The 27,906-nt window shown below is 41.4% G+C and overlaps 2 protein-coding genes across 6 annotated transcripts in view; both read left to right on the forward strand.

Annotated features, from left to right (window-relative positions):
• The first annotated feature begins 810 nt into the window (after window positions 1–810).
• Window positions 811–11,830, forward strand: LOC148396337 (guanine nucleotide-binding protein G(i) subunit alpha-1). Its single transcript, XM_088378590.1, has 9 exons — window positions 811–1,264; window positions 6,324–6,366; window positions 6,693–6,834; window positions 7,992–8,149; window positions 8,252–8,380; window positions 8,662–8,791; window positions 9,097–9,250; window positions 9,629–9,838; window positions 10,505–11,830. The coding sequence occupies exons 1-8, from the start codon at window positions 1,147–1,149 to the stop codon at window positions 9,817–9,819; spliced, it is 1,065 nt and encodes a 354-aa protein (XP_088234716.1). The 5' UTR covers window positions 811–1,146; the 3' UTR covers window positions 9,820–9,838; window positions 10,505–11,830.
• A 2,540-nt stretch (window positions 11,831–14,370) lies between these two features.
• The window catches only part of magi2b (membrane associated guanylate kinase, WW and PDZ domain containing 2b), a 79,872-nt gene continuing 66,336 nt past the window's right edge, over window positions 14,371–27,906 (forward strand). For 2 of the 5 annotated variants that reach the window (XM_088378324.1, XM_088378325.1), the window contains exon 1: window positions 14,373–14,981. In XM_088378324.1, the coding sequence (XP_088234450.1) occupies window positions 14,684–14,981 (298 nt within the window). In that variant the 5' untranslated portion in view covers window positions 14,373–14,683. Of the gene's footprint in view, window positions 14,982–27,649; window positions 27,903–27,906 lie in introns of those variants that run through there. The other 3 variants (XM_088378330.1, XM_088378328.1, XM_088378329.1) reach the window with 3 other exon arrangements.

The following is a 27,906-nucleotide window of genomic DNA, read 5'->3' on the forward strand; positions in this document are numbered from 1 at the left end:
GCTCTCTTACGTATGTACCTGAAAAAGTGCATGAGGATTCCTTCTGTGATACTGTCTCCCCAATGCAGCGGCAACATCTTTTCCTGAATGTCTGTCTGCTCTCTATCTAAGCGCGACATGCAAACATGCTCGTGAGCATTTGCAGCTCATGAGCAGGTCAACCATGCAAATCGAGCACCAACATCTTCACCCAATGTTCCGGCTGATTTGCCTAAACTATCGAGTGATTGTCGAGAGTGCCAAATGTTTGTTCACGAGCTGACATAATACTGCAAGGTATGGCAAGGAAAAGGACAAGTAATCCAATCTCTCCAATCTTTATTCATTAGACATGAACCTGAAAATGCTAGCCCATAATTAAGTGATTAAAACACACACACACACACACACACACACACACACACACACACACACACACACACACACACACACACACACACACACACACACAGAATGCCCAAAAGAACAACACAGTAAAAAAAAGGTGAGGGGCATACGAATACTAAAAGTTTTATAATAAGTAAGGGGCCACAAAATATTACCCTGTGGGACGCAAATGGCCCAGAGGCCACATATTTGAAGTTACCCAAATCAAATTTGAAGTTAACCAAATCAAAGTTAGCCGTTTTAGCGATTATATATATTGTATAATTCATCAGCCATTTTAAGGTCAAATCACAGCAATTTAAACAGTGCTTAACTATTTAACGCAAACATTTCTGCGCGTGCGCATTTTACATCGACATGCATTTAAACCTTCTTGCTCATGCGCATAACACATGACGTCGCGAGCAGACCCGGAAACGAAGTGTTTTATTACAGTACGAGAGGCAAATTTCGAGTTTACGTTTCTTTTAAGAGGAATAAAACATGCCCTACTGACTTGGCCCGTCAATTCGACAACAACAAAAAAAAACCCCAAGAAATTCGACGTGTATTAGCTTCAAAGTTGATGGAAGAGAAGGGCGTGCTTCAATCACAACCCACCCTTCTCCCTCCCTCTACTCCCCCTCCCCATTACTGGATGCTAGCTTGGTGGTAGCCTTTGCATGTCGTGTAGCACTCCCAGTCCAAAGTTGCGTTTCGTCATTTTTCACCCCAAAATATTCTACTCGGGGAACATCAGACTGCGGTAAAGGCAAAAAGATGGGATGTACTCTGAGCACGGACGACAAGGCGGCGCAGGAACGCAGCAAGATGATCGACAGGAACCTCCGGGACGACGGAGAGAAAGCTGCCCGGGAGGTGAAGCTGTTGCTCCTCGGTGAGAGAAAGATGGATGGTCCGGTCGACCGGGGGTTGAGGCGATGAGGATCATCCCCAAGCCAACACCCAAGCCTTGCGTAGTTCACCCGCACCCAACTAGTTGCTGTCCACTGCTTTAACCCCATTAAGTGACGCAACGTAAAAAAAAAAGGAAGCATTTGCTGTCATTTTAAGTTTGACGAAACAACAAAATGAGGACATTTTGTCGTAATATTGAATGGCGCGGGGTTAGTCGTGAAGATAGCAAAAAAGTTCAAACGTTGTTTTCCTCTTAGCTTACTCATTTGCAGCACTTATTACGTGTTTAAAATGTAAACGCTGGGGAGGATTAACCCCACATTAGCCAGCCACTACCGCCCAACATTGGCATTAAATCGCTAAGCTAATTTAGCAATTAGCTTCTTAACGCTAGCCGACTCAGCGTCGCTAGCCGGATTAGTCAGCGAACTGAGATTTAACACAAAACCTTACAGACTCGACTACTATAATAACGCGAGCGATATAAAATGGTTTCGGTGCACTGTTTCTTCTTCAAATCAGCTGACTTTATTATCTTGCTTGCTGGCCGACTCACGTGAAATAAATCGTATCACACTTGTGGTGGGTGGGTGGCCTTTTTGCTCAATTCGAGGAACTCTTACGGGTGAATTTCTGACAGATACTAATATATGCTCGTTGTGACACATTAGTGTCATTATTTTTGTGCCTGGAGGCAGACCGGTCATTGGAATAGATTGCGGGAGTCTATTTGCCGCTCTGTTGCCTGCGGAAAAATCAGAACAAAATGTGTACTTTTAAGAATCTGAATCGACGATTGAGCGTGTCTTCAACACCCTTTTGAGGTTTGGTGTTAGAATCTCAGCATGTTCTCCATGGGCTTGTGTTTCTGAACTTAACTCCCAACTTCCGCTCACTTTGCAAACACATTGAGGTACATGGCTTCAAAATATCCAGAGGTGTGAGTGCAAGTGTGTATGCTTGTTTATCTTATTTGCCATGTAAATTGACTGACAGCAAGTCCGGAGTGTACCTCGCTTGATGCCCAACGACATCCCTTATGAGGACACCTGCTGTAGAGGACTGATTGACGGATGATGGATTTAAAGATAGCCAATGCACAAAATATCCTAATCCCAAATGTGTTTATTTGCAAAGACCAGACATGATGATGAAGTGGCATTTATCTCATCACAAAATAATTCACACTTGTTTGACTTCTATTTGAAGCGCGGTCGTTTCAGTATGTCATAGTTGCTAATCTTTCATTTTTTGGAATTCTTGCTTGGTGCTACTCGACGAGCTGTTTTGCCACATGTTTATTACCTCCTGTAGTCTATAAAAGTGTAGACCTAGTCTGTACCGTCTTTCAGCTTTCCCTGATTATAGGCCGTGTAAGCCAAAGCCCGTGAACATGTCACTTTCTCTCCAAACGCAAGGTTTCTGGATAAAGACGCCACTGTGTTATATATTGTGAATCCGCCTTTCAGATTTTGTGGCTGCTTCCGGCAGTGTCCTTCTCATTTGCCATACTGTAATCGGGGGGGGGGGGAGTCAGACACGAATTGAGACTTTCTTGCGGCATGCTTCCTTATATAGTCGACACAGTTTGCGCGGTTATTTGCAAGGTGGTGTGGATGAGGCATTTGAAGTAAAATCTTCTTTGCCAATTTTGACAGGGCTTACAAATGTAAACTTTTTACTTTTACAACATGTAGCAGCAGCACAAGACGCACAGTGTAGTGAAATAAAAATAATGTAGGACAATATTCTTGTGGTCTGCGGTGCCGAGCGCTGTACGACACAGCCAGCTTCCAAAAGCGTCCGGGACCGATCCCAAAAGAAGCAGCAAGTAAGACCGTAACCACCAGTCACCATACTGACCAATGATCTTTAAACTTTCCGAACAGCAGCAGCCATTTGTCAATATTCTATACAATATATTGAGCTCAAAGCTGGCGGTCAACGGCTACCGTCTCGGTCGGAATCAGATGAATAAACGTTGCGTAGCAACCTGTGTGCAGTCTGACTGACAGTGATGTGAATGTGTGCCAATTGTGGATGGCAAACGGAGAGCCAGCGCACGCTTGCAACTGCATGGTTGCTTGGAGAACAAGACATTCTTTAATTACACACGTTTATATTCTGTCGTCCAAAGTGCTGCTCAATTCCCGACACTTGTGTGGGTGTGTGGGCTAAGCGAAATATGATGTTCTTTTCCCTGGTTGTGATAGTGTGTGGTTGTTTTGCAAGAAATGCAACTAGCATTTGGCTTTGCATTTACATTGGATTTTCTGCTTAACGGCGGCTGTTCAACCTTTTCAGACTAAAAAATGATCATGATTGCAATAAGTACTCTAATTTTCTGGAAAACAGACCAGACCCATGGAACGAAAGAACAGAACATTGTACGCTTAAACCAAGGATGTGCCGATGTAGACGTCAATCATTATCGTTCATTGACGTCAAGCTGATATTTTTCGAGTCTCGTTGAAACCCCTCATCTGAGCAAATCAACACGCAAAAGTGCATGCTCAACAAGCACTTGACATGAGAGTTTTGAGAGGTCGGATTGCCTCAAATGCAAATTATGAAGAACCAAAAGCTGTTTATTTTATGCTGAGGTCTGGTCTAACATGAAGAGAATGACTAACTCCTTTCTGCCCACTGAATCTGTAAAATCAGAAATCAGTTCCACGGTGTTGCTCGACTTTGTTCCAATGATTTCCTCCTCAGAGTAAATGATCGAAATCTCTTTGGTATTTAAACTTTGTAGCCAAATATATATATTTATATTGTATCATTATTCTAGTTTTGACCTGATTAATTATCATTTTGTGGTGAATTATGAGCTAAAGATAACCAGCCAACGCCGTATTTTCAATGCTCGAGGACGTGCACGCATTGCAGCGCCTCTGTGTGTGTGGGGGCACAGGGGATCAGAGGAGAGGAAGTCACGGAGCAGATGGGCACCTATTCATTGACATGCTTCTGTTTTTGATTATATCATTACATGTGAATAAACAGCAGTTAAATGCATCAAATACAGACTCAAAAAAACATCTCTTTGGTGCCCCCTTCTGATGCAGTGCACCCCATTCCAATGCCACACCTTGTGAACTGCTACGTCAGGGAGGGGGATCGATATTCAGAACTATAATATCGAGACTATCGTTTTTAATAATATCGGAATGTACCGAGGTATCGACGTTTTGAGCACATCCCTACCATGGACATCAATTGCAGTTGGCAGCAGTGGTAGTACGGGACAAAATGGCAGCCGCTTGGATTTTTCATCCTTTATTTTACGATCTTAGTCTGTTTAGACTAAGTAGGGGCACAGAAAATATAGACCTGACTTCTCCTTATAAATTTTGTGCAATCCCTGTTAAATTTGGGGTGATTTGAACCTGAACATTTGCAATCTTACTGGTCATGTGTCAGAGCAAGGTATGCATCTGCTCATTGTGTTTCACGGCAAATTGGTGAACATGTCTTCTCACCAGAGAGCACGGAGTCCCAGTAGAGGGAAGGTAATTAAAATGTTCCTCAGCTGTAAACACAAGCGGATCTCATGGGGAGCTGCAGAAGCCGGTGGTTGTTGTGCCTTACCATGCGGAAATGAAAAGGATCTACCTCAAAAAGTTTTGCTTTGATCACTGTCACGTCTAAAGGGATGTGCACACATTACATTTTAACATCTAAGAGTTTTGAAACATGAGAGCCCCTAGGTCAGCGGTCCCCAACCTTTTTTAGCACCAAGGGGTTGTGGACCCCTGCCCTAGATGACCAATTCAGCACACAATTCATTTAATGGTATCACCACCACAGATGATCCCGAGTCTCCTTCCCAAAACGGGATGTTGCTAACCTGTTAGGCAGCGTGGTGCCACGGGGAATCCAGTCTGACAGAAAATACAAAAGACAAGAAAGCACGAGCAATAGCGGTAACTCGACTGAATGCTATCTTGTCTGGTAACTCACTACATTGCAAGCTATTCATTCATTTCTATTTTGGTAAATGACTTGTGAGACACGTTATACAAATAATCAACACAATCGGTTGCTCCTCTATTTGAACCTCAGGTGGCTTCCAGATTGGCTATAGTTAGGTTTCCTTTTATACTCACAAAGTCTGGCTCAGGCGAACTTGGTGTTGATCCACACATGCTGTAAATAAGAATTTGCCATCTTAGATATTTTACCAAACAGGGTGAACATTTTCGATTGTGGGTCGTAACTGCTATCCGATGAGAAAAAAAAAACAAAAACATTTTTTAACACACCCCACACAAGGTCATAGCTTTGGATGTTCTTTCAAAAATGTGACCTTGGCTGACTTTGATCTGAAAAGATAAAAATGCCTCAAATTGGCCTGATCACTATACTGTATGTGTTAAGTCGCTTTACTGGCAAGTACAGGCTGCATAAAATCGCAACCCCGGGGATGCTTGAGCCCTGCGTAATCTCATTGAAACCAGGATCTCATTGATTAATCCAATTGTGCAAAGATGTGGCTCAAGCGCAGATTGAAGCACATCTTTAACAAGATTCTGTTAGCTTGTCGACTGACAAACTGCAAATTGCAGTTTGGTGAGCTCCATTTGCACATTGGTGTATTTGTCTGCCTCGGTCCATATTTTAAAGGGTTGATATTACATCTAAAGTGGGGATGGGTGAGTACTCTTGACAGGTATTAGGCCTTTACCGGCTAGACTTCAATGTATCAATACTTGCGATGGCTGTCACCCATACCTCTTGAGGCCGTTTTACAATCAGAAACTAGCAAGCATGGCTGCCAGAATTTTTTTTTTTTTTTTTTTTTATAAAGTCAACTGTATTCATGCCAATCCTCTCATATGTCAATTAAGATGCAATTTCTGTACATACATGTATGTCCATAAGGTTTCTCTAAAATTCCAATCATGCTCTTTTTTCTTTTTTCACACATATTGCTCGATGATGATCGGAGCATCCCTACTCTTAATTTCTTGGCATGCAATGTGTCAATTCAATTGTCTGAGACGCTTATCAAATTTCCATGTTTGTCTCATTTTCAGGTGCTGGCGAGTCTGGGAAGAGCACAATTGTTAAACAGATGAAGTAAGTCGAGACGCCTGCATAATCTACATAAAAATAAAATAGTCTGCAAATGATAATGCCAATTCATGATTAGGTATTTGACAATACATTGTACTGGTGTAAATCGTCTTTACTTCCAATCAGCAACATATACATTGTTTCATACAGTGAACTTGCGTCAGCCACAATCAGTAATGAAAGACCCAATAATCCTGCCATTTCTAGGAACTCATTTGTTGCTGTAATAATGTAGTCTGATTAAAGTGGTAGCATGTTGCATTCAAGCTTAAACCACAATTAGGTGGGGAAGACTTTCCTTGTGGTAAAGCTCTTATCTTGTGTGCCAGGATCATCCACGAAGCAGGCTACTCAGAGGAAGAGTGTAAGCAGTACAAGGCTGTTGTCTACAGCAACACCATCCAGTCCATCATTGCCATCATCAGAGCCATGGGACGCCTCAAGATTGACTTTGCCGACTCAGCCAGAGCCGTGAGTGCTTGCTGAGGTCACACACACAACACCAGCAAACAATATTTACAGTGGGTTATCACGTTCGGAGCTTCCTGCAATAGGTACAAATCTGAGATTTGGAGTGCCAAAAGACGGACATTTTTTAAAAATAGTTTTACTACTCCCACATACTTCAAACATCATAAAAGTGGCAGAACACTACACCGGCAACTATTCCTGCACGTGAGGGCGGCACACTAACGTAGGTATACTGTGAAAACCTGTAAAGAATCAACATTCAGCTAAATGTGATGATCATTAACAACAATACAGCTTGAGCACAATGGGATTTACAGACGTTTACAAATTATCCAATGACTTTCTTTTTTTGTAATCGCCATTTACCCCACGAAAAGCATCACCTTTAGAAATCAAGAGGCCTTGCGCAACATCTAATTTCCAAAACAAATTTCCTCATAGGAAATGTTGTAAAGGGAAAGTATTTGTTCAATGCTTTTACCGTTCTAAAACTGAATGAACTGAGAATGTGTTTTAATTAAACTCAGGTGTCATAATAGTTTCCAGTAATTCGATTCCTAAAAATGGTTCTGATTATCAATTCCTCTAAGGGAAAATTTGTTTCAGATCAAGAGCAATGCAAAAGGAGCACTGCAAATATTCCCAAATGTTGGTAGCCAAAGTGTCACAAGTGGAAAAATCAAACACACTTAACCCATTTGTATAATTTCACTCTCCCCCGAAATGAGAATTGATAGGCACATTAAGTATCTTGTCTTTGTGGTCACTTAAACATAGGTTGTAAAGAATGTGAAAATCGTTGTATTCAGTTTTTACTTTTGAGACAATGTCCCAACTTCATTGGAATTGGCTTTGTTCATTGGGAGTGTGTTCATGATTAGTAAGAAAATTTTTTTTGCCAACTGCAACTATTTGAGGCATATGACTTGAGATGTTCTTCCATATTTAACGCCGCTGTATTGAATTGAAATATTGATCTGCTCATTTGTTGTGTCAATATTTTGACTTTTCAAGCACATGGTGTGTTTTTATACAAGTAACTCATTTTGGGTCCGTTTAGTCACAGCCGGACAGATTTTCCACTTCTTTATACTTTCAGTATTCATATGAAATTCAGCTGCTTTGTAGAGGCTTAAATGAGAGGTTTGTCCATTCAGGATGACGCACGACAGCTGTTCGTGTTGGCCGGCTCGGCCGAGGAGGGCTTCATGACGGGCGAGCTGGCCGGGGTCATCCAGCGGCTGTGGAAAGACAGGGGAGTGCAAGCGTGCTTCGGCCGCTCCCGAGAGTACCAACTCAACGACTCTGCGGCATAGTTGAGTAGTCATATCGTAACCTTCCAGAGAGGGTGTGGCTCTTTTTGAACCCATTAACCATTCCATATTTCCCCTCTCTCCCTGTTTCTCGTCCCAAACAGCTATCTGAATGACCTGGACAGGATATCACATGGCGCTTATGTGCCCACCCAGCAAGATGTGCTGAGAACCCGAGTTAAGACCACCGGCATCGTGGAGACGCACTTCACCTTCAAGGATCTGCATTTCAAGTCAGTTTGTCATTTTAAATTTTTTCTCTTCTTGCATTATGTAATTTTATTGAATACGTCAGTGACCTGTTGTGCATCTCATTTATTTTTGGTTTTTACAGTTTAAAATGACTTGAAGGTGAATTCATAACAAAGTAGAACCTCTGGCTGTGTGATTAATCTCTTCCAAAAAGTCCAAAGACTAAAACCAAACGATATCAAAATATAATTTAATATAAGAGCAGATAAACAACCCTAACTCCCAGGGAGTACAGCTTTAAAGTAGCATCTCATTTTTACAGAATGTTCGATGTCGGTGGCCAGAGGTCAGAGAGAAAGAAATGGATCCACTGCTTCGAGGGCGTCACCGCTATCATCTTCTGTGTGGCTCTCAGTGACTATGACCTCGTGTTAGCCGAGGATGAGGAGATGGTGAGAAAAGCGACATTTTTTTGTTTACTGAGACACACTATAGATCCTGTATAGATGAACTTTGAATGCGCATGTCTAACGTCAATATTTCAGTCGGGCTGGGAGAAGCACGTGCTACACGTGCCAAAATCACAATTGAAATATTCTTTTAATTGTCCAGCCCCGTTTTACTACTTTTGCACAACGTGTAGCATTTTAGAATCGTAATAAAAGTTCAACTGAGAAAGCCTACGGTCCCTGACGATTGTAAAAAGTGTGCATCTGTTCTTTCTTTCTTGTATAAATGCATCTTTGCCTTTTCACAGAACCGAATGCACGAGAGCATGAAGCTGTTTGATTCTATCTGCAACAACAAGTGGTTCACAGACACCTCCATCATTCTCTTCCTCAACAAGAAGGACCTGTTTGAGGAGAAGATCAAGAAGAGCCCCCTCACAATCTGCTACCCAGAATATGCAGGTGAAGATATTAAACATGCTCAAAATGTTGTCCTTAATGACGTGCAATGTGATTTGTGCTAACTAAAGAAAACAATTACTACTGGCATCATGGATAAGTAGAATGATGAATAGGGATTGTGAAGAAATGTTCTCGTAACCAATCGAAGGAAATCAATCCAATTGTTAACGAGAAATTGAATCTTCTTTAAATTAAGATTTATTGTTGAAGGCAACTTTCAACGGTAAAATGGCTGTTCCCTATTTTTATACAGCCCGTCTTTGAAATCCGCCCCCGTATGGTATATAATTATGTACATATGATTGTTTTTTTTGTTTTTGTTTTTTTTGCTGCAGTAGCAATCTAAAATAAACCCAAATCAAATGTCACCGCCCACAGCCTTAAACACCTACGAAGAAGCAGCGGCCTACATCCAGTGTCAGTTTGAAGATCTGAACAAGCGGAAGGACACCAAGGAGATCTACACCCACTTCACCTGCGCCACCGACACCAAGAATGTGCAGTTCGTGTTCGACGCCGTCACCGATGTCATCATCAAAAACAACCTGAAGGACTGTGGCCTTTTCTGAGGGTGACCGTGTGATTCAGGTGCTGTATTACAAAGGAGTATTGGGGCCATTCTGACGATAGCAATGTGAACGAGTTCTGTCAAAATCTGAATCTAGTTGGAATGGCTACTTTGACACAAGTTGCCTTTTGGGGAATGTTTTTGTGCAAGATTGCTCCACCCCACTCCACAGAAAAAAACGCTCAGAAGAGTAAAACGATCTAATTTCAGTATTTGTCGTTTTGTCTTCTACTCTGGGAACCCCCTTCTCCGATTGGCTGTCAACTTCCAGTACAGAATAGCCACCAATTTCTCGACACGCCAAAATTCCAAGACGACAACAGGTCAAAATCACTGTGATGTCTTAAACGTTCACACAGAATTCAAATGTAGTGCAAATGAAAGATTATTGCTGAGCAGAGGAGTGTGAGCAGTAAAATAGGCAAATGAGATGTACATCAGCAGCCCATTTTTTCCCTTAATTTATTTGTTAAGAGAATTTTAAAGGCATTTGAAGTAGTCATTCCATGTTTTTTTTAAACATGCCCTATCGAATGAGTTAACGGATTACAACTACTATCTATATACAACTTTATTTATTGTGATTATGGTAATTTAAAGTGTTGACCTTTTCTTCTCAGTTTGTCCTTAATACTTGATTTATCCTGTATAACTAATCACATGGCCATATTGTTGTTTGTGTGCAGGCAGCCCAGCGGTGCTCCTGCCGTGTGACTTTATTCAACGAGTATCTGACCTTCACAGACTCCGCTGACAATTGTCACTTTGTGCGTTTAATTAACTTATGTTCATCTCGCAAAGGTTTTAATGGCGCAGTGTAGACAAGAAACATTTTGTGTAAAATATTTGTACAACTGTCTTTGGCTGGGGGGTTTTCAACCTTTTTAAAAAATTTGCTCCTTTGATCTATCATATATATATATATATATATATATATATATATATATATATATGTGTATATATATGAAGAGGAGGATACTTGCTTCCCCCATCTTTGAATCAACATGTCAATGTTTAATTTCAGCATGCCTTAGTTACCTTTTGTTAATTTAGATGTTAGCTTCATGTACTAGATGTTATCATCTAACCTGCAATCCATTTTATTTTATTTAAGTTTTTGGCTTTTTTGTTTGTGTATATTTTCTTCCTCGGACGTGTCAAGTACGACCAACTCGCTCCACAGGCCAAATTCCCTTCTGACATACTGTGAGAGCCATTTTAACTTTTTCAGCCGGTTTGCATGTGTGCTCCAGACCAAAAGCCTGTGAATGTGTGGAAGTGTGCGTGTGTGTGCGTCTGTGCGTGCACGTGTGTGCGCGTGTGAAAGAGAGAGAGAGAGAGAGAAAGGGAGAAAGTATGCACAATATCAAAACAAAGGGACTTTATTTCTCTACGTGTCATCCTCACCTTTCAAAGTTGTATTTTTCTAAGCGACCAACAACGAGTAACATTCCCGATTTGAAGGAAAAAGCTTTGAAAGGAAGGATGTCTTTGTAGCACACAATAAATAGACACGCACGTAGATGGTGTGGGGGTGCAAGGCCGAGATGTCTGTGATGGTTTCACGTTACATATCCCCCCCCCCTACACACACACGCGAACCCAGCCTTCGGTTTTCCATCGGATGGGGAGACATCTGTGGACTAATCTCCATGATTTTTTGCTAATAAAAGAGCTGCTGTGGTGAAACCATAGCAACTTATATGCAACAAACTCGTCACATTTATTTTGTGGTCACGGGGTGGAACTATATTGGAAAAAATATGCCATATGCGATATGAATATTATTGCAATATTTAACACCTAAAGAAATGACAAAATGGGATTGATAATGTTTTATTGGGGCGTCGCAACTCCTCAGTCCTGCACTAATGTTGTTTTATGTCAGTGATAAAGAATTGAATTCTGTTGTTTGTCTAGATAATGTTGCAGCACTTTGTGTTCCTTCCCTTGCTTAAAGGGTTGAAGCACGGCAACAGATGTTAATTCGCATTAAACTTGTAAACACACAAGGTTTGTTTGTTCAGTTTAACCGTAAACTTCAGCTGGGAATGGCATTAAACAGCTTGCATGCAGCACTCGTACCTCAAGTCAGGGCTCGTAAGGCAGGGAAAAAAGGTCGCAAATAATAGTTGCTTAGCGTCAGTAAGGGTCACTATTAATCTGCAGTATGTGATTATGCTATATAATTTTCCCACAATAGATATAAAAAAATATTTAACAAAATAGTAAAGACACATCGGTATGGAAAACTGTCACATGATTATTTCTCCCACATTCTTTGGAAGTTGCATTGTCCCACAACTGATAGTGAGCTATTTTTAGATCAGGCGCACAGCCTAGTCATGTGGTACCTGCAGGCTGCATGAACATTTGTGTGGCTGATGCCTGCTCTAAACTTTTGAATGGACTATTCAATGTTTTCCCAACATTTTGCACAACTTACTGTTCTCAAACAAGTAGCTGAATGCCAAACTTCACAGCAGACAACCAAACAACAGCAAGTCTGTCTGGGTAGTCCGGAGTTTTTGCAGATAAAAAGATAAAAATGCTCAAAGTAAACAAGGCATGGGGAATTAGATCAAGTTTCTAGTCAGAGTCCATTTGCCTAAGTGAAACGTACATATAAGTGTATTTTTTATGTATATATTTAAAAAAATGCGTGTACATCAAGTGCCACGCCAGTAATTTGTAGCTCTCCAAGCTGTACTAGTAACCATCATGACTAACATAAAGTTTCATTAGCGAAGTAGGCCTATGCCAATAGGATATTATAATATACAAAGTTTAAAGATTAATAGTGGGCCTACTAATTTTGTTCGAATGTTATCAATTTTAAAGGTAAACTGTACTTAACAGAAAAAGTTATGACACTGCATCATTATGCAGTTTGAACTGCAGTGATTCTTCAAGTACCGCTAGAGGGAGCCTGCGTACCATCAGTGGTATATAACCGGTTTACAAAATGAAACATCTGGAAATCCATTATCAAGTGCCAGAGCGAGCTATTAAGTTACCTGTTTATACCACGTTTAAAAACCTTGAGGACAAGAAGGAAAAATACAGAAAAGGTATGTTTAATCACAGAAAATTATATTGCTATAGTGTCGTGAATTTGTAACAAAAAACATACAAACGTGAAAGTTGCGTAACAAAAATATTTCATTTCATTGGCTGCCCCATAACTGATTTAATTAAAATCTGGAGGGAAAAAAAATCACAATGTCTCCCTCCAGTGGCATAAAAAGTAATTACACTTATATATACCAAGATAAATTTTAATCACATTTTTCAGAATGAAACCCCTTATTGGTTTCTCCAACAATCCACACGAAAATTAGCTTTAAACTAACCTGTTCGAATTCATTACAAGATTAAAATTTCAACGCCAATTAATGATCTCTGTGGAATTCATCAAGTTGAAGGAAATACATATTTTCATGCATTTATTCATTAATATGGACGACATAGAGTAATCAAAAGAAACGGGTTGCAGCAGTGTCAAGGCCGACTTGCACGCTGAGGCTATGCCCGGTGTGTTTAAGCACAATGATCAGGCATTATAACCAAGACCTATTTTTAGTGCCGCATTGTGTGCTGTAAAACGATAAATGCACACTGATTATGATAATCCCTTAAATCCTGCAAGGCCATTCAAACCGTGCATGTATGATGCTTTATCAAAGCCAAGGTATGGATTTAAGGAGGAGAATAGAGGAGTAAAACGACTATGTGGATTTACTTTGAGATATGAGTATGAAATTGATATACAAGTTCTCGTATATCAAATATTTTTTTCCCATTGCAAACAATGGCAATGCAATTAATCCATTGCAGGATTCAAGAAAAATGTGATTCATATATTTCATCGGCGCTTGGCAAACCAGGTAATGGAGCATTACCTCCACCAGCTGCTATTTTCTTTCCACTGCAACAAAACCAATGTGAAGCGATAGTGGCCGGATATCGTGATGTTTGCTGCCACTGTCGTCTGTCGAGGCCTAGCCGAAGTGTGTTCAGATACAAATTTGGAACAAATTTAACTCGTATCTCAACGCACCACGGTATGTTTCGAGCATGGGTGTCAAAGTCAAGGCCCGGGGGCCAGCTCCGGCCCGACAGATCATTTTATGTGGCCTGTGAAAGCAAATATTGTCTGTCAACTTCAATGACCCTTGCTACAATCAGTACCTAAATATTTGTCATGTGTAGTAAATAACAATCATTTAACCATTTTTACAGTCTCTTGACCAATAATTTGTTTGTACCCTCAAATTAAATTTTAATGCATATCTAAGAGCAATGAAACAAAATGTAGAAAATTGTACTAGTACTACGACTATTAATAGTAATGATAGTAAGAAGGATAACTATTATTATTTTGAGGAAAACTTCTGCGAAAACAAAAGAAACGCAGTTCATTCCCATTGGGACGCAGTTCACGGCCTCCCCCGTGTCCAGGGGCAGGGGGGCTGTGAGACGGGGGCGAAGCGGCGCCCCTGGCAAGCCCAGTAGTGGGAATGTTTTGTCCCCTCCTCTTCCGACGATCGAACCAGAACCATTCATCTCTCCCCTCCTTCGGCTTTCACATCCGGGTTACGCGCCAGTGTTTGTCTCCTGCGTCTGTGTCTGGACCGTGGAATCATTTCGTCCTCACCGAAGCAAGCACCGCGACGTGCCGCAGCCTGTCTCCCGACTCAGCGACTCGCAGACCGTTCACAGCTCCTGGCGTGAGTCGGTTATGCCGCCCAGCTGCGGCGAGTCGCACTGAGGCGGGCATGAGGCGGTGGTGGTGGTGGTGGTGGTGATGGTGAGATAGTAGGCAACCAGCCCGTCTGCTGTGAACCAAGTCGCCTCTTATAACGATGTCGAAAAGCCTCAAGAAGAAGAACCACTGGACCAACAAAGTCCACGAAGCGGTGATCAGCCGCAGCAAGGACGGTGAGCTGGGCTTCGAGCTGAAGGGGGGCGCCGAGCTTGGCCAGTTCCCATACTTGGGTGAGGTGAAGGCGGGGAAGGGGCTCGTCCAGAGTGGCAAGCTGGCCGAGGATGAGCTGCTCCTGGAGGTCAACGACATGCCCGTGGCCGGCCTCACCAGCCGGGACGTGCTGGCCGTCATCAAGCACTGCAAGGACCCAGTCCGCTTCAAATGTGTCAAACAAGGTGAGCAAGCCAGCCGCAGCCGCGACGGATTGACGTCAATTTGCATTGGCGCGCGCGCGTGTGCGGATCTACATGATCATCTGCACACTTTTCCCTCACTTATTGTGCGGTGTCAATGGAATTGAGTGGGTTTTTTTCCCTTCTGGTAGCGGGTTTTAACAAAGCATAAACAGATGCTAGCTGGGCCTGTTCTGTGTGGAGCTCCAGAACCGGAACCAGTAATAGTAACCGCGGTTGTGGGTATCACAATCCGGAGGGGGCGTGCCCGTCCCCGGCATGTTAGTGTCTTGCTCCGGATGCTGAAGGAGACAGTCACTGACTTCTGCTGCAAGCACACACACTGACCGACACGTGGATGCCATTACAGGGTTGTTGCAAACGTAAATCTGTCTAATTAACCACGGACCTGACTCTTATTGATTACTGCTGCTGAAGTTAATGTGGCTTCAAGGAGCAAAATTCCAAATTCAACTCACAAACACCAGCAGATAAATAGATAGCTGGCTGGGTGGATGAATACAAGAGAGATGAATGATCAGTAAAAAGATGGATGGATAAAAGGGCAGATGGATACATGAGTCATTAGATATAGTTGGGTTATAAATGCATTTCCATGAAAAGCTGAGTGGCTGGTTGGGTAGATGGGTGGTGGATGATAATTGCATATTGATGAGTGGAAGGAAGATGGTTGAAAAGAGTGGTTGGATAGATAGGTAGATGGCCTCATAGATAAATGGATGGCTATTGTATGTGGGTTTAATACACAAAACCCAGAAGACGGACGGATGGATGGATTTCCAAACTGCCCTGAATGATCCCAACCAGTATGAATGGTTTGATTTGATCAAGATATCTGGAAGGAGAAGATATGCAAAAGAAAAAAAAATCAGGCTACAATGTGGAATAATGTGGAATAATTTAAAATTTGGAAATGCTGAATGTAAACAATGGACTCGTAAAAATGGGGAACTTTTGGTTCATGTGAAAAATAGTCCCCAGATGTCGTGAAAGTGCTGAATAGTTTGAATCTCAAAAGGAAATGATGACGAACTTTTCTGCTCTAAATTCCTTGAATAGTTTGTGTGTGTGTAAAATGTAGAATTTTTGGAATGTGGAATGAATTTTTGGAATCATTTAAATGTTGAATTTATGTAGAAGCGTAGAAAGTCAAAAAACATCTAAAATATATATATTTTTTTGGAGTGGCGGGCAATTACATCCGTGGATGCTTTCTTCAGGCAATCAATAATAATCTTACACTTTGCATTATTACCCCTGTTTAGGGCACACGTTTGAACCGCCTGTAATGGGATGACGAAGCATCCCCAACGCTATCGCGGATGCGTGTCTACTTGCACACTAAACTCCAAATAGGGCTTCAAGTACGATTTAGCGTTGGTCGTGGTGAAGATGTTTCCTCTTCCGCGGCATAAAAGCAGCATTCCGACAGCGTCTTGTTTTCTGGGACACGAGAAAAGCACAAATCAAACACTTGGGCCGGTTATTTTTGGAGCGAGCCGCGGATTTGCCTTCCTGGGCTGTTTGCGGCGCTCGCCTCCGTGTGATTGATTATTGAGTTGGAGCTGTTGACAGGGAGGAGCGGCCTGCCATGTACTAACGGGTTAAATGCTAATGCACATCTATCTCACACAGGTCTATTTTCTCCTCCCTCTCTTCTCCTTCTCTTAGCCAGTTAAACATGATGTGTTTATTGAACTCGGCTCCTCACACTACTCCGTGCTCTTCCTTGAGCTCGATGATAGCTACTGTCACTGGATATTTCATGAGGTGCACTTGATCAACCTAAATAAAAGAGGTGCTTGCTATAAAGATGGCTCTTGTGATTTTAACGAATGATTAATTGTCGATTAATTGATGACTCAAAATTTTAAAATTCCACTCCTCAAATTGAATTATTACATCAATTAATTATGATTCAGTTTGGTTTGCAAAATAAAGACAAATGTTGATCATTTCTTACCAAAATAAAAGCAAATATTTACAAACGTTTTAATTGATTTCAATGCAAATTTAAGTCTGCTTTCATGGAGGACCACAGAAATCAGAACATATTTATGGTTGAGGGACTTAAACGATGAAATCAAACAATGTCACTTTTATGATTGAGCCCTGAAATTTAGAAGAACTGCAGTTTGATGCAGTTCCAGAAATTTAACATTATAATATATTTTGCCAAGATGCTGATAGAGGTGCCCTTGAGGAAGACACTCAATTTGTGTCATAAGTGTAACACAAGCTTACGCGGCCTTCTAGAAATTGAGTTTTCGCCTTCAGCGATTGAGATTAGTATACTAAATTTAAAATAAATCTAATTGAATGCCAAGGCTGCAGTTTAGAGATTGGCCAATCCAAATAGAAAGTACATTCTGTATATCTGTTTTCAAATGATGTCAAAATTAAAGACTTTAGAGTGACTGTACAAACATCTGAAAAATCTACTCAAGTAACTATAAGTCTTTGTGATTCGGTATTTCCCAACACCGCGCTACAGATGGAGATGGTGTGAAGGAGCTGGTGAGAGAGCGTGAGAGTGAGAACACACACCTTCTGGGAGATTTTCTCACCGACGCTTATCTATATGTTGAAGAGGAACAAAAATACTTTATGACTGCTGATTCTTTAAATGAAAAAATGGTTTCTATTGCAGCGTTTTTCTCGTAAAAGGGGGGGTAAGGTGTTTAATTTGGTAATAAATGACTCAAAACAGTCACCTCTCTCCTTTTGTCACAAATAGCACAAATAGTGATAAAAATAAAATCCCTGCTATTTTGGGTTGTTTTTATACTGATTATTCTTGGACCTTTAATTGACGAGCGCTGTTGCCTTCGGTAGCAATCTCAACATGGTGCAGTGTAGAAGTTGACGTCCAATTTATCCATAAAGCTTGCAAAGCAACATATGGCAAATCATCAGTTTTTTTTCCCTTCTCATTTAATTTACACTTTGGCGCTGAGGTTTTGTGAGTTCAATATGTGCTGATTAAAGAGAAGAAATGGAATGATTTGAAAAGGGTGGCATGGCCTGTAATGTATAAAGGAGCCTAAAATAGTGAAGGATGATGCTCATTTCAAATTATTTCATCACAAGTCAGTATTTGCAGAATGCATCTGTAGTATGTTTTTCTTATTAAATTTTTTTTTTTTAAAGCTGTCAATAAATACAGTTAATCCACACTTCAGTGTACTAGTGAGGCAAAACTGCTATTGGTCATTATGGTGGCTACTATAAAGGGTTCCGAAGGCTACCAGTGATTAATTCATGCCCACTAGTTGGACCTAGTAAAGTTACTAAATACAACACAGTAGTTATCCGAGTGTGTTAATTGCATACTAGTAAGTTAAAAGTAGAACTGGAAAAACACTACTAGCAAAACTCAGTTCTTTTACAAGTGCTTTGATTGGTTTTGTTAGTGAGAACAAAGAGCGCATGAGCTGGATATCAAGGATTTGAAGAAAAAAAAATGCTCTCCATATCTTTCCAAGGCCTTCTTGAGATGATGGAGGGACAGATGGAATTGAAGGGAGGTCACCTCCCCTCCCCTAATTTTTCACTCTGGTGATGTGAAGCAGTCCTGCGAATCAGTGCAGAACATCCTATCGGTTCTGTGGTATTAATAACCCACCGAGCTAGGAGAGAAAGATTTTATTTCATTATAGAAGGGGAAAAAAATAGAACAAATTGGAGCTTGAAGTGTCACGGCTACGGCCGGAGGATCAAGCTTCACATGGAAGACAGCCTGCCAGTGAACGTCCAACTGGTCCGCTTGAGAGAATTGGGTCACCAGCGCTCGTGTCGATGCTGCTGGGATGACGGCCATGTGCTTTGATGATGGTGATGGAATCACCATGGGAGAGTGTATGTAAAGTACAGACGAGGAAAATAAAGGCGGTCATCCGATACGGCATTTAAAGCGTGGAAAATAGCTTGAAGACTAATCTATTCACTCTGTTGAACTTAGTAAATAGCGAACACATTGTAAGCGTATTTCAACACACACACACACTAAAATGCAAGAATAATAAATTATAGTAGGAGCAAAATCAATATTTAGATACTATGGACACAAATTACTACATCTAATGATCATCATCTCTGGTGAACATGATTTACTTTATTTAAATGTTTTACATTTTGGTCACATCCATGTTCACTTCTGAGAGCCAGAAGCACCTCCGCATCTGCGGTTGATGCTTTCCGCCAGCAGAGGACAGCAGCAGGTCACTCTGATGGTTCTCAGAGTGAAACAATTTTGACCTTCTGCTGTCTGTCTGGACACACATTAGCCTGCTTGGGAAAAACAAAATATGTCATATTAGTGGCGGTTTGTTAAAGTGATGGAGAAATGAAGTGAATGAACTCGGATAACCTCACGATGCAAATGTCGTAACGCTGAGTCATGTGGAAAGAAACTTTAAACTCAGCAACTCTGAAGCAGGTCCAACTTCTTTAAAGGTTTCAGACTTATTTCACCTAATTTTCTGCAGGTTATCAATACCTTCACCAAAATGAACAAAATTGCTCCTGAACAATTGAGCCACGACTATCTCTAAGTTGAAGCAAACTTTCTTTAATTACTTCTTGTGCCAGCACATAACCACTTTTCCAGCTTTTCTCAAACTCGGCTTCAGAATAATCAAGACTGAGGTACAGAAATAAGCCAGTCGAGACCTGCTGTCAAGTGTAACCGACTTTGTCCCATTAAAGACGTTCCACTTCCTTCGCCAACAGGGCACACCTAAAGTATTTTCCTGCAAATCTTTTTGCCGCTCAAAATCAGTTGTGAAGTGTTCAAGTCATTCCCCTCGTTACAACAAACTTTGAATGTGAAACACAATAAGCTTAGTGGTCTATGTAATGGTGTTAGAATCAAAACGGCGTGTTTTCCACTCGACCAGTTAAGGGTTAGCTATCGCCTCTCGTTCAGGACGTTATCTGCTGACTGTCATATTTGAGTTGGTGTAAGTGATGAAGGGAAGAAAGGAGCTGACAGGTCAGTACAGTAGAACGGAATTCGAGTTGTTGCCGTTTGGACTCAGAAGCGTGAACGAGGGCCTTAATCTCCACGGACAGACTTGATTAGACTATCTGGACCCGAGCGGCTCAATGAAGCGTCGCATTGTAGAATCATTATGGCCCCCCTCAGCCATAGATGCAATTATTATTATTATTTCATCTTTTTCAGAATTCAACCAGCATCACAGTCTTATTTCTTGGCAGACCCCCCCCCCCCCTCACATTTTCAGGGCAGTTGTTAAAAATAAGAGAGCTCTCCACAAGTAGTTGTGCAGTTGAAATGGGACCTTTTTTAGACAACTAAAAAATTCTTTCTCTTATTTTGCCTGCGTACTGTTTGCTATGTTCCCTCATATTTCTTTTCACAGGAATGCCAAATGTTTTGGCAGGTCATTGGCTTACTTTCGGAACTTACTGCTCCATCAAGTTTGAGCAACACAATCAGCGACAATCTTTTCAAAGCTGCTCTGAAAGCAGGACGTCACCAAATTCATTGATAGCAACCTCACGCTGAATTTATCCCCCGAGCTCTGATATTAAGGGAGTGACTGGACTGTTTTTATTGGTCGGCTGTCAGAGGAGGATGCTGTCAGGAATATTAGGCCAACCGTTCCCCCCCTTTAATCTAGAAGTCTGGCTCTTGGTGGTCTCTTGTCGTTGTAAGGGCTCGGCTGTCGTAAATATGCGTCTGAAGTCTGGCTCTTGGTGGTCTCTTGTCGTTGTAAGGGCTCGGCTGTCGTAAATATGCGTCTGGTCTTGATTATGCCGCCGTCGAGAAAAACACGCAGACAAGCATCATCATTAGGATCAGTCTCAGGGTGCGGGGGTTGGAGTAGGAAGATCAATATTAAGACCTTTACGAGAGAGTCCGTGTCATTTACTATTAATAATGGACTTGGCTGTCTGCTGTAATAGCACCATTAGGAGTCCTGGAAGGAAATTGTTCATCCACGGCTAGAGAACACAAAGTGTACACATACATTTTAATGCACGCCCACACGCAGGACACACGCAGGCTTTCTAGGGCACCAAACTCAAACTTGAAGGTGTCAAACTAGGACACGGGAGGATGTTGTTCTACATCAGGAGTGCCCAGTATATCGCTGCGTAGGGTGAGGGGAAAAAAAAGGTTTTTGGTGTGCATATTATTATCCATCCATCCATTATATGTACCGCTTGTCCCCACGGGGGTTGCGGGTGTGCTGAGCCTATCCCAGCCACCATCGGGCAGTAGGTGGGGGCCAGCCTGAACCGGTTGCCAGCCAATCGCAGGGCACACAGAGCTGCACAAACATTTGCACTCGTGCGCACACCTATAGGCAAGTTGGAATGTTCAATATGCATACTAAGCATGTTTTTGGGATGTGGGAGGAGATCGGAGGACCTGGAGAAAACCCATGTGGGCGCTGGAGAACATGCAAACTCCGCACAGGGTGGGGCAGAGGTGGAATCGAACCCGCACCCTCTGAACTGTGAGGCAGAAGTGCTGGGATGAGGTGGTGGCCAGGAATTTTAACTCACTGGACAGTGCTCTGCGCTCCCAACCTGGAACTTTACTGACAATTTCTGAATGAAAAAAAAAGGGTAAATATTACTCCAAATTTGATTCAATTTGAAATTGGCTCTGAGCATTTTAGCCTTTTCCAAGTGTTAATTTTTTTACTCTGTGTTCAAAGTGAGACCCAATTGACTTTCGAGTAAAATGTACTCATCAAATTTACTCTGTATGTTTACAAGCCACCTGTGTGTGTGTGTGTGTGTGTGTGTGTGTGTGTGTGTGTGTGTGTGTGTGTGTGTGTGTGTGTGTGTGTGTGTGTGTGTAGGTAATGAAATCTGCCTTTAAAATATCAAGCTGAATGTGTAATGTAATCAGAAATGTGCAAGAGTGTGCATGAGCGAGACATGTCATTAAGTGAGGCTGAGAAAGAAACAAAAGAACAATAGTTGAATGCTGGTATCACTGCACATCACACCAAAAAAACCCTCTTAAAAATGTGGTCGCAATGTATGGAAATAGCTGTCATGAAATCAGGCGATTCTGGTCATAAACACAAAAAATCCTTCATAGACTGCGTATGTCATTTGCACTGGTTTAAGATCTGATTGCTGTTCAACGTGATGGTAGTAAAAATTATTGGGTGTGGGCCATGTTGGTGCTTGGATTCCCACTTGTACATCTTGTGTGGATTTAAACATCCACAAGCTGTCCGTTTCTTCCCTCAACCCTCAGTAGTCGTCCATCTTCTCACGCTCCATCTTCCTGACGTTCCCTTGGCGCTGCTTTGCCGTATCGATCGCAGCTCTCCACCGTCACGATGGCTTTTGATAGCGCTGAACCAGAATTCGTCTCCAGAAAACCTTTTCTTATTTGGCCAACTGCTTTGTGATCTCTGCTGCCCTCAGGTTCCCCTACCTTGCATGTGCCTGTTGTCATTGTTTTGTCCTCATTATGTGGTTTCACTATTATTTAAATATTATGCTCTCAAGGGGAAAATAATCAAGTAATTTGAATTTGTAGACGTGGTCAAGTTGATTTCAACTTGAGGCCGCAATCCCCATCAACATACAGCAGGGACTCGGGAAAGACATAATGTTAAAAAATCAGTCAATTGTGTTGAATTGGGTGTTGATTAATCTTGGCTCGATATCTTCAAGCACTCTTCACACCGTCTCAACAAATTTGTGACATCAAGATGAGCAACGTGACCCCAGATGTTTTTGTTAAATGAATGATTGTTAATTACTGTAAAAAAAAAAAAAACACATTATTCCTGAAAATACACAATTTACTTAGTATTTTCTAAACTCAGATATAAACCAATAAAAAACTATTTTCCCCCAGCCTTTAGCGATCCCTAATCCCTAATCTGGACAGCTAATATATTTAAATTTGGGGTGCACAGACATTGAATTGCTCTGTGGGTAAAAGCCTTCCTTTGCAAAGATTAGTTTTACATTGTTTATGATCGTGGTTGTATTTTGCTGTATTGTGTAAAACTGCACTGCAATGATAAACGTAGTGAAGCACAGTTGGAATTTTTAGAGGAACTATTACAATAGAAACAAATTAGACTTAAGGTCTCGGAATAAAAATTCTTCCAACTGTAATTTAAATGGGAGTACATTTTGTGACTCCAACACAAAAAAGGGCCATTTTAATGAGCCCTAACATTCTCATTAATGTAAAGTACATATAAAATGGGGTGTTTTCACCGGAATTGGTCTTGCTGAGCTGACTTCGACCTTCTGTCGTGTAGTGCATACATGCAAGCGTGTGTGAGTACGGTACGACTGGTGCGTTTGCATGCGGGCTTGTGCTCCCGCAGCATGACCACGGGCTTGTTTACATTTTAGAGACGAGTGAATTCAAGTTAGCGAGAACTCAATGTGGCATGACTTGCACTTCACCCTCAGCCTCCTAGGAGATAAAGTGGGCACGTCGCAACTAATTATGCCTTTCCAAATTGGACAAAGGGCTCATGTTGTTTTGCACCTTGTTCTACCAGTGTGCCATTATAAAGTTATCTTAGAAAGTTCTCAATCCAATGTCACACTGTATTGTTTGAAGGAAAACAGCATCGCTGATTCTCTGCTGTTGCCATGGTAACCTTGGATGATTTGCTCTTTAGATATTGGTAGACCAGCAGGATTTGTTTTGTATTGCGTTATCATCGATATGTTTCTGTTGAATGCAGTTGTAGATGCGGTAGTTGGTGCCTCAACTTTCTCTGGCCGCATCTTAATTGAGATTTTCACCAAAATGTCATCGATTCTTCCTTGGCTTGTTCCCAAACCCTCCACAAACAATCACTATTGTACTTTTTGTACTGTCAGTTGTGACTGCTGCAGTAAAGGCTATTAAAACAACAAATTTAGATTTGGCCTATCACCACAACTACAGTATTAACAGCTTCTTTTGGTATTAATGGCAATCATGGTTTTGTACGCTGTGTGACCTCAAACAAATTAGAAAAATATTGTATTGTCTTTAAAAAAAAAAAAAAAAAAGGTAACAGTGCCCTAGCTTCTGACAAAGAGTAGCAGGTGAGGTGTAAAATAAGTCGGACTGCATTAATGCAACCGGATTTAGCGAAAATGTACTTGAAAGGAACGTTAATAACAAAAATGGTCTATGTTAAATGAGGGGGAGAATATGCAAATCTTCTGAATGGGAGGAACAGTGTTAAGAACCTTGGTACTTACAGTCACTAGAGAAGAAAGTAACAATGATGGAGTTCACGTTAGGTTCAGCTGCTACTGGACTGTTTTTTTTTTTTAAATCCCTGTAGAAATATACTGAAGGGCCCTGTTGTGCTCCTTTGTTGACCTTTTACTCAATTACCATAACATTTGTGGTACGGGCTCATAAGTTCTCCTATTGCATTATGCATTTAGTATGGACGCGGTCAGAGATATTCATTTAACAATATGCTTATTGTTGGGATTTTGGGTCGCGGTGATGTACTATGCTATTATATTAGCCCATCAATTGGTGTTCAGTTGTGTATTTTAAATAACTGCTGCATTAGCTTATGTTTTTTTTAGGTTGTCAAAAATAAAGCTCTTGTGAAAGTAACTCATCATAAAGTTATCAGTCAGTAAAAATATTAATGAATTTAAAGAGTAAAGAAGTTCATACAACTTATCAAAAACGAACAACTCATTTTTGTTGCAGAGACTCTTAATGCGTGTGTGTTTGTGTGTGTGCGTGTGTGTGGCTATTCAGCGAGAGGCAAATCAAGTGCTTAGTAAACAAAGCTACTTTTGTGTTGCCAAGCAACAGACAGATGCACCTATTACCTGCTAAACAGATAATCAATGCAATACTGTGTGAAGCTTTGGCTGTGGTTGCTAAGGGTTACACATTAATAACCCCTTACTCTTCTTGTTGTTGTGGTGAAAATGGGAGATGATGGAATCAATCGTAGACATCTGAAATAAATAGTTTGCTGGGCATCATGGCGGTCTGGTTTTTACCATGGCTGACTCACAGATGTAAATGAGTGTGAATTCTTGTTTGTCTCTTTGTGCCCTGCGATTGGCTGATGATCAGTCCAAGGTGTTAACACTCAATCCCACACAAGATGGGATAGGCTCAAGTTCACATGTGAACCGGAGAGGAAAAGGACAATACAAAATGCATGGATGTGCATATTTTTGTAAGTTTGGTTGAAGGAGAAGGCTGGAGCTTTTGGTTGATGTTGTCGTTGACGTGTTAGTACAGGAAAAACTCCAATCCTCTCCATACGTATGTTTAAACTTCCATCTTCTACAGATTGGTCGGGAGCCATTTGCAGGGCACACACAGACAAATGACCATTTACACTCATATTCACATCTATGGGTAATTTTATGTCTTCAATTGCATGCTTATGAAATGCGAGAGGAAGCCATTGGACTGAGAAAACAAAATTCCACCTCCCAATCCCTTCAAGTGTGACTAAAAAAAAAAAAAGTCCCCCTCCTCACTTTCCGCCTTTATCTGCGTGACATGCAAGCACTTACAGCTGACAATGAGGCGCTCTAAAGCAGCTACGGCACAATCCAAGTTGAGGAAGGACGACGCATGTCGGGGCCTTTACAGATCTTCGCAATCACACCGCCTCGGTCAAGTGGCATGTTATTTTTTATTTTTTATTTTTTTTTTTACTAGTGGCGTAACCAGAGATCACTTGAGCTTTTTTCACCTGTAAGTACATGTGAATTCATGGCGATATGATCTGTTAAGTCTAAATTATGATGAAAACAACTCGACTTGCAGGAGGAAGGAATCAGCGATTGTCAATCTAAATTAGCATTTTTCCTGCCTTTTTTGTTTGCTTCCTTACAGCGAGCTCAATTGACGGACAAGAGGCCATGTGGCCGACGTGGTCTGGCGTACTGCTTCAGTGAGCAGAAGGCGAGCCAATTGCCGTCTGCCTTGATGGCTTTGTGATGGATTGCGGCTGTCATCTGTTCCCCTCTCGTCGCAGTGTGCTATAAAGCGTCCCCGGGAAGTGCTCGGCGTCAAAGTACCGCCAGCCTCATAACGTCAACGGAGGCGCTTAGAGTGCTCATTTTTATGTTGATGTGTTTTTCTTTGCTGGTGTTTGTTTACGTCTTTGTATTTAGACCAAATCGGCGCTTGAGGCGTCCTGGCTGGTGTCTGCAGCTGTGAGCTCATCCTCAACGGGTTATATTTTAAAAAATTCTTGTGCTCCAGTTGGTGATGTCGACGCAAGGTCGCGCAGGGGGAGCATATGGTGGGCGAGATGCGGAGCATTTGAGGAACATCAGGGAGCATCTGGGCCCATTCGGACGCAGAAATAGAAAGTAGCTTTATTACACACACAAAAAAATGAAAGCCTCCCGTTGGGATACATTGAAGTTATAATAGGTGTTACTCTGTGTGGAACAATGTAATACTTGTATGCTATTATACTAGTAATTAGTCTTGTGTAAGTCAATGCAGCACGGTGAACCATTGGCCAGCAGGTTTATAATAGTTTGGGATATTTCAGCATAGGAATCGGTTTATATTTTGGGTTTTGAATTTAGTTAATTTTATTTAGTTCTTGGAGCAAGTTTATTTGAAAGTACTTTGTTGTAGTTTTATTGAATGAGACTTATTTTTAGTTTATTTATTTATTTATTTATTTATTCTAATATATGGCGTATTTGTCGAGTGAAAGTTAAAATAAGATTACTGATGACTGTTAAACCTTCCTTCTGCTGAACAGTAATACCAAAATAAAGATATTTAAAATGAGCCCCCGAACGCTCAACTACTTTTTATTATGTTAATTGATGGAAACAAAGGACATTTAATAGCTAATAATAGTTTTAAAAACGTGAATTTTTTTTGTTTTCATTTTTATTTTAGTTCTTTAACAAACGTGTTTTTTTTTTTTATCTTAGTTTATTGCTTGACAGTGCATGCCAAAATTTGATGCACATGCAAGCTTTGGGTATGCTTCTGCTTGAGTGCATTGGGCCAGGACAAGCAGTCAAACACACTGAGGAGCATGGAGCAAATATGGAAAATGGCCAACCAGAACTCCTGATGTCACTTGGTAGGCCACGCCCCATGAACTGCACACCATCACAAAAAAGGATTTTCAAAATCTTTTTAGTGGTACGCAAAGCTCCCTCTAGTGGTTTGAGAAAGAGTCAACACCTAATAAGTACAGTTCTATTTATTTAACTTTTATTTCAATACACTTTGAATTAATTTTATTTTCTTTGTTTTCAATCATTTTATTTATATTTATTTTGGGACAATTATGAAATTCCTTTTATATGCAATCAATTAAGTGCAGTTCTTTATTTTTCTATACTGAAGTGCAATGTTGATTTTCAAAACATACATAATGTTACTCGGGCTTAGAATCATCTAAAATGTTTTTAGAAATTAAATGTCAACTTTGTTTTCGGGATCATTAATTTTTAGAAGTGGAGCGCAGTACCGTCTGTATCAGACTGGTGGTGCTGCGACACCGAGGCTTCGCCGCTCTCGTCTGGTTGGAGTCTCCGGCCTCCCGCTGGCATATCTCCCTCTCCTCCTCCTCTCTTCTCTGCTCCCCTTCTCCTGATGGCCATCGTCTCTCCGCATCTGTCGCTTCTCTCTCCACATCCCCCCGCGTGATACAACCCCCCACCCCCCCTTTTTGGGTTCCATCGCCGCGCTCCTTGCCGGGATTAAATTCGTCTGCGGCCGGCTGCTGAGCGCTTGAACAGCAGCAGCTGAGGATCAGGAGGAGGACTCGGAGGAAGGAGGAAAAAGATGAGGATGAGGAAGAGGATGTGCGGCTGTCGAGGGTAGAGGACGCCAGGGAGGACGGCGTACTGTCTGTGGATGTATACCGGGATTATTTTTGGAAAGCAACATCTGGGCCGGATGCAGATGAGGTGC

This window comes from Syngnathus floridae, chromosome 6 (assembly GCF_059516105.1).
Source record: "Syngnathus floridae isolate MCC-2025c chromosome 6, RoL_Sflo_1.0, whole genome shotgun sequence".
Classification (NCBI taxonomy): Eukaryota; Metazoa; Chordata; class Actinopteri; order Syngnathiformes; family Syngnathidae; genus Syngnathus; species Syngnathus floridae.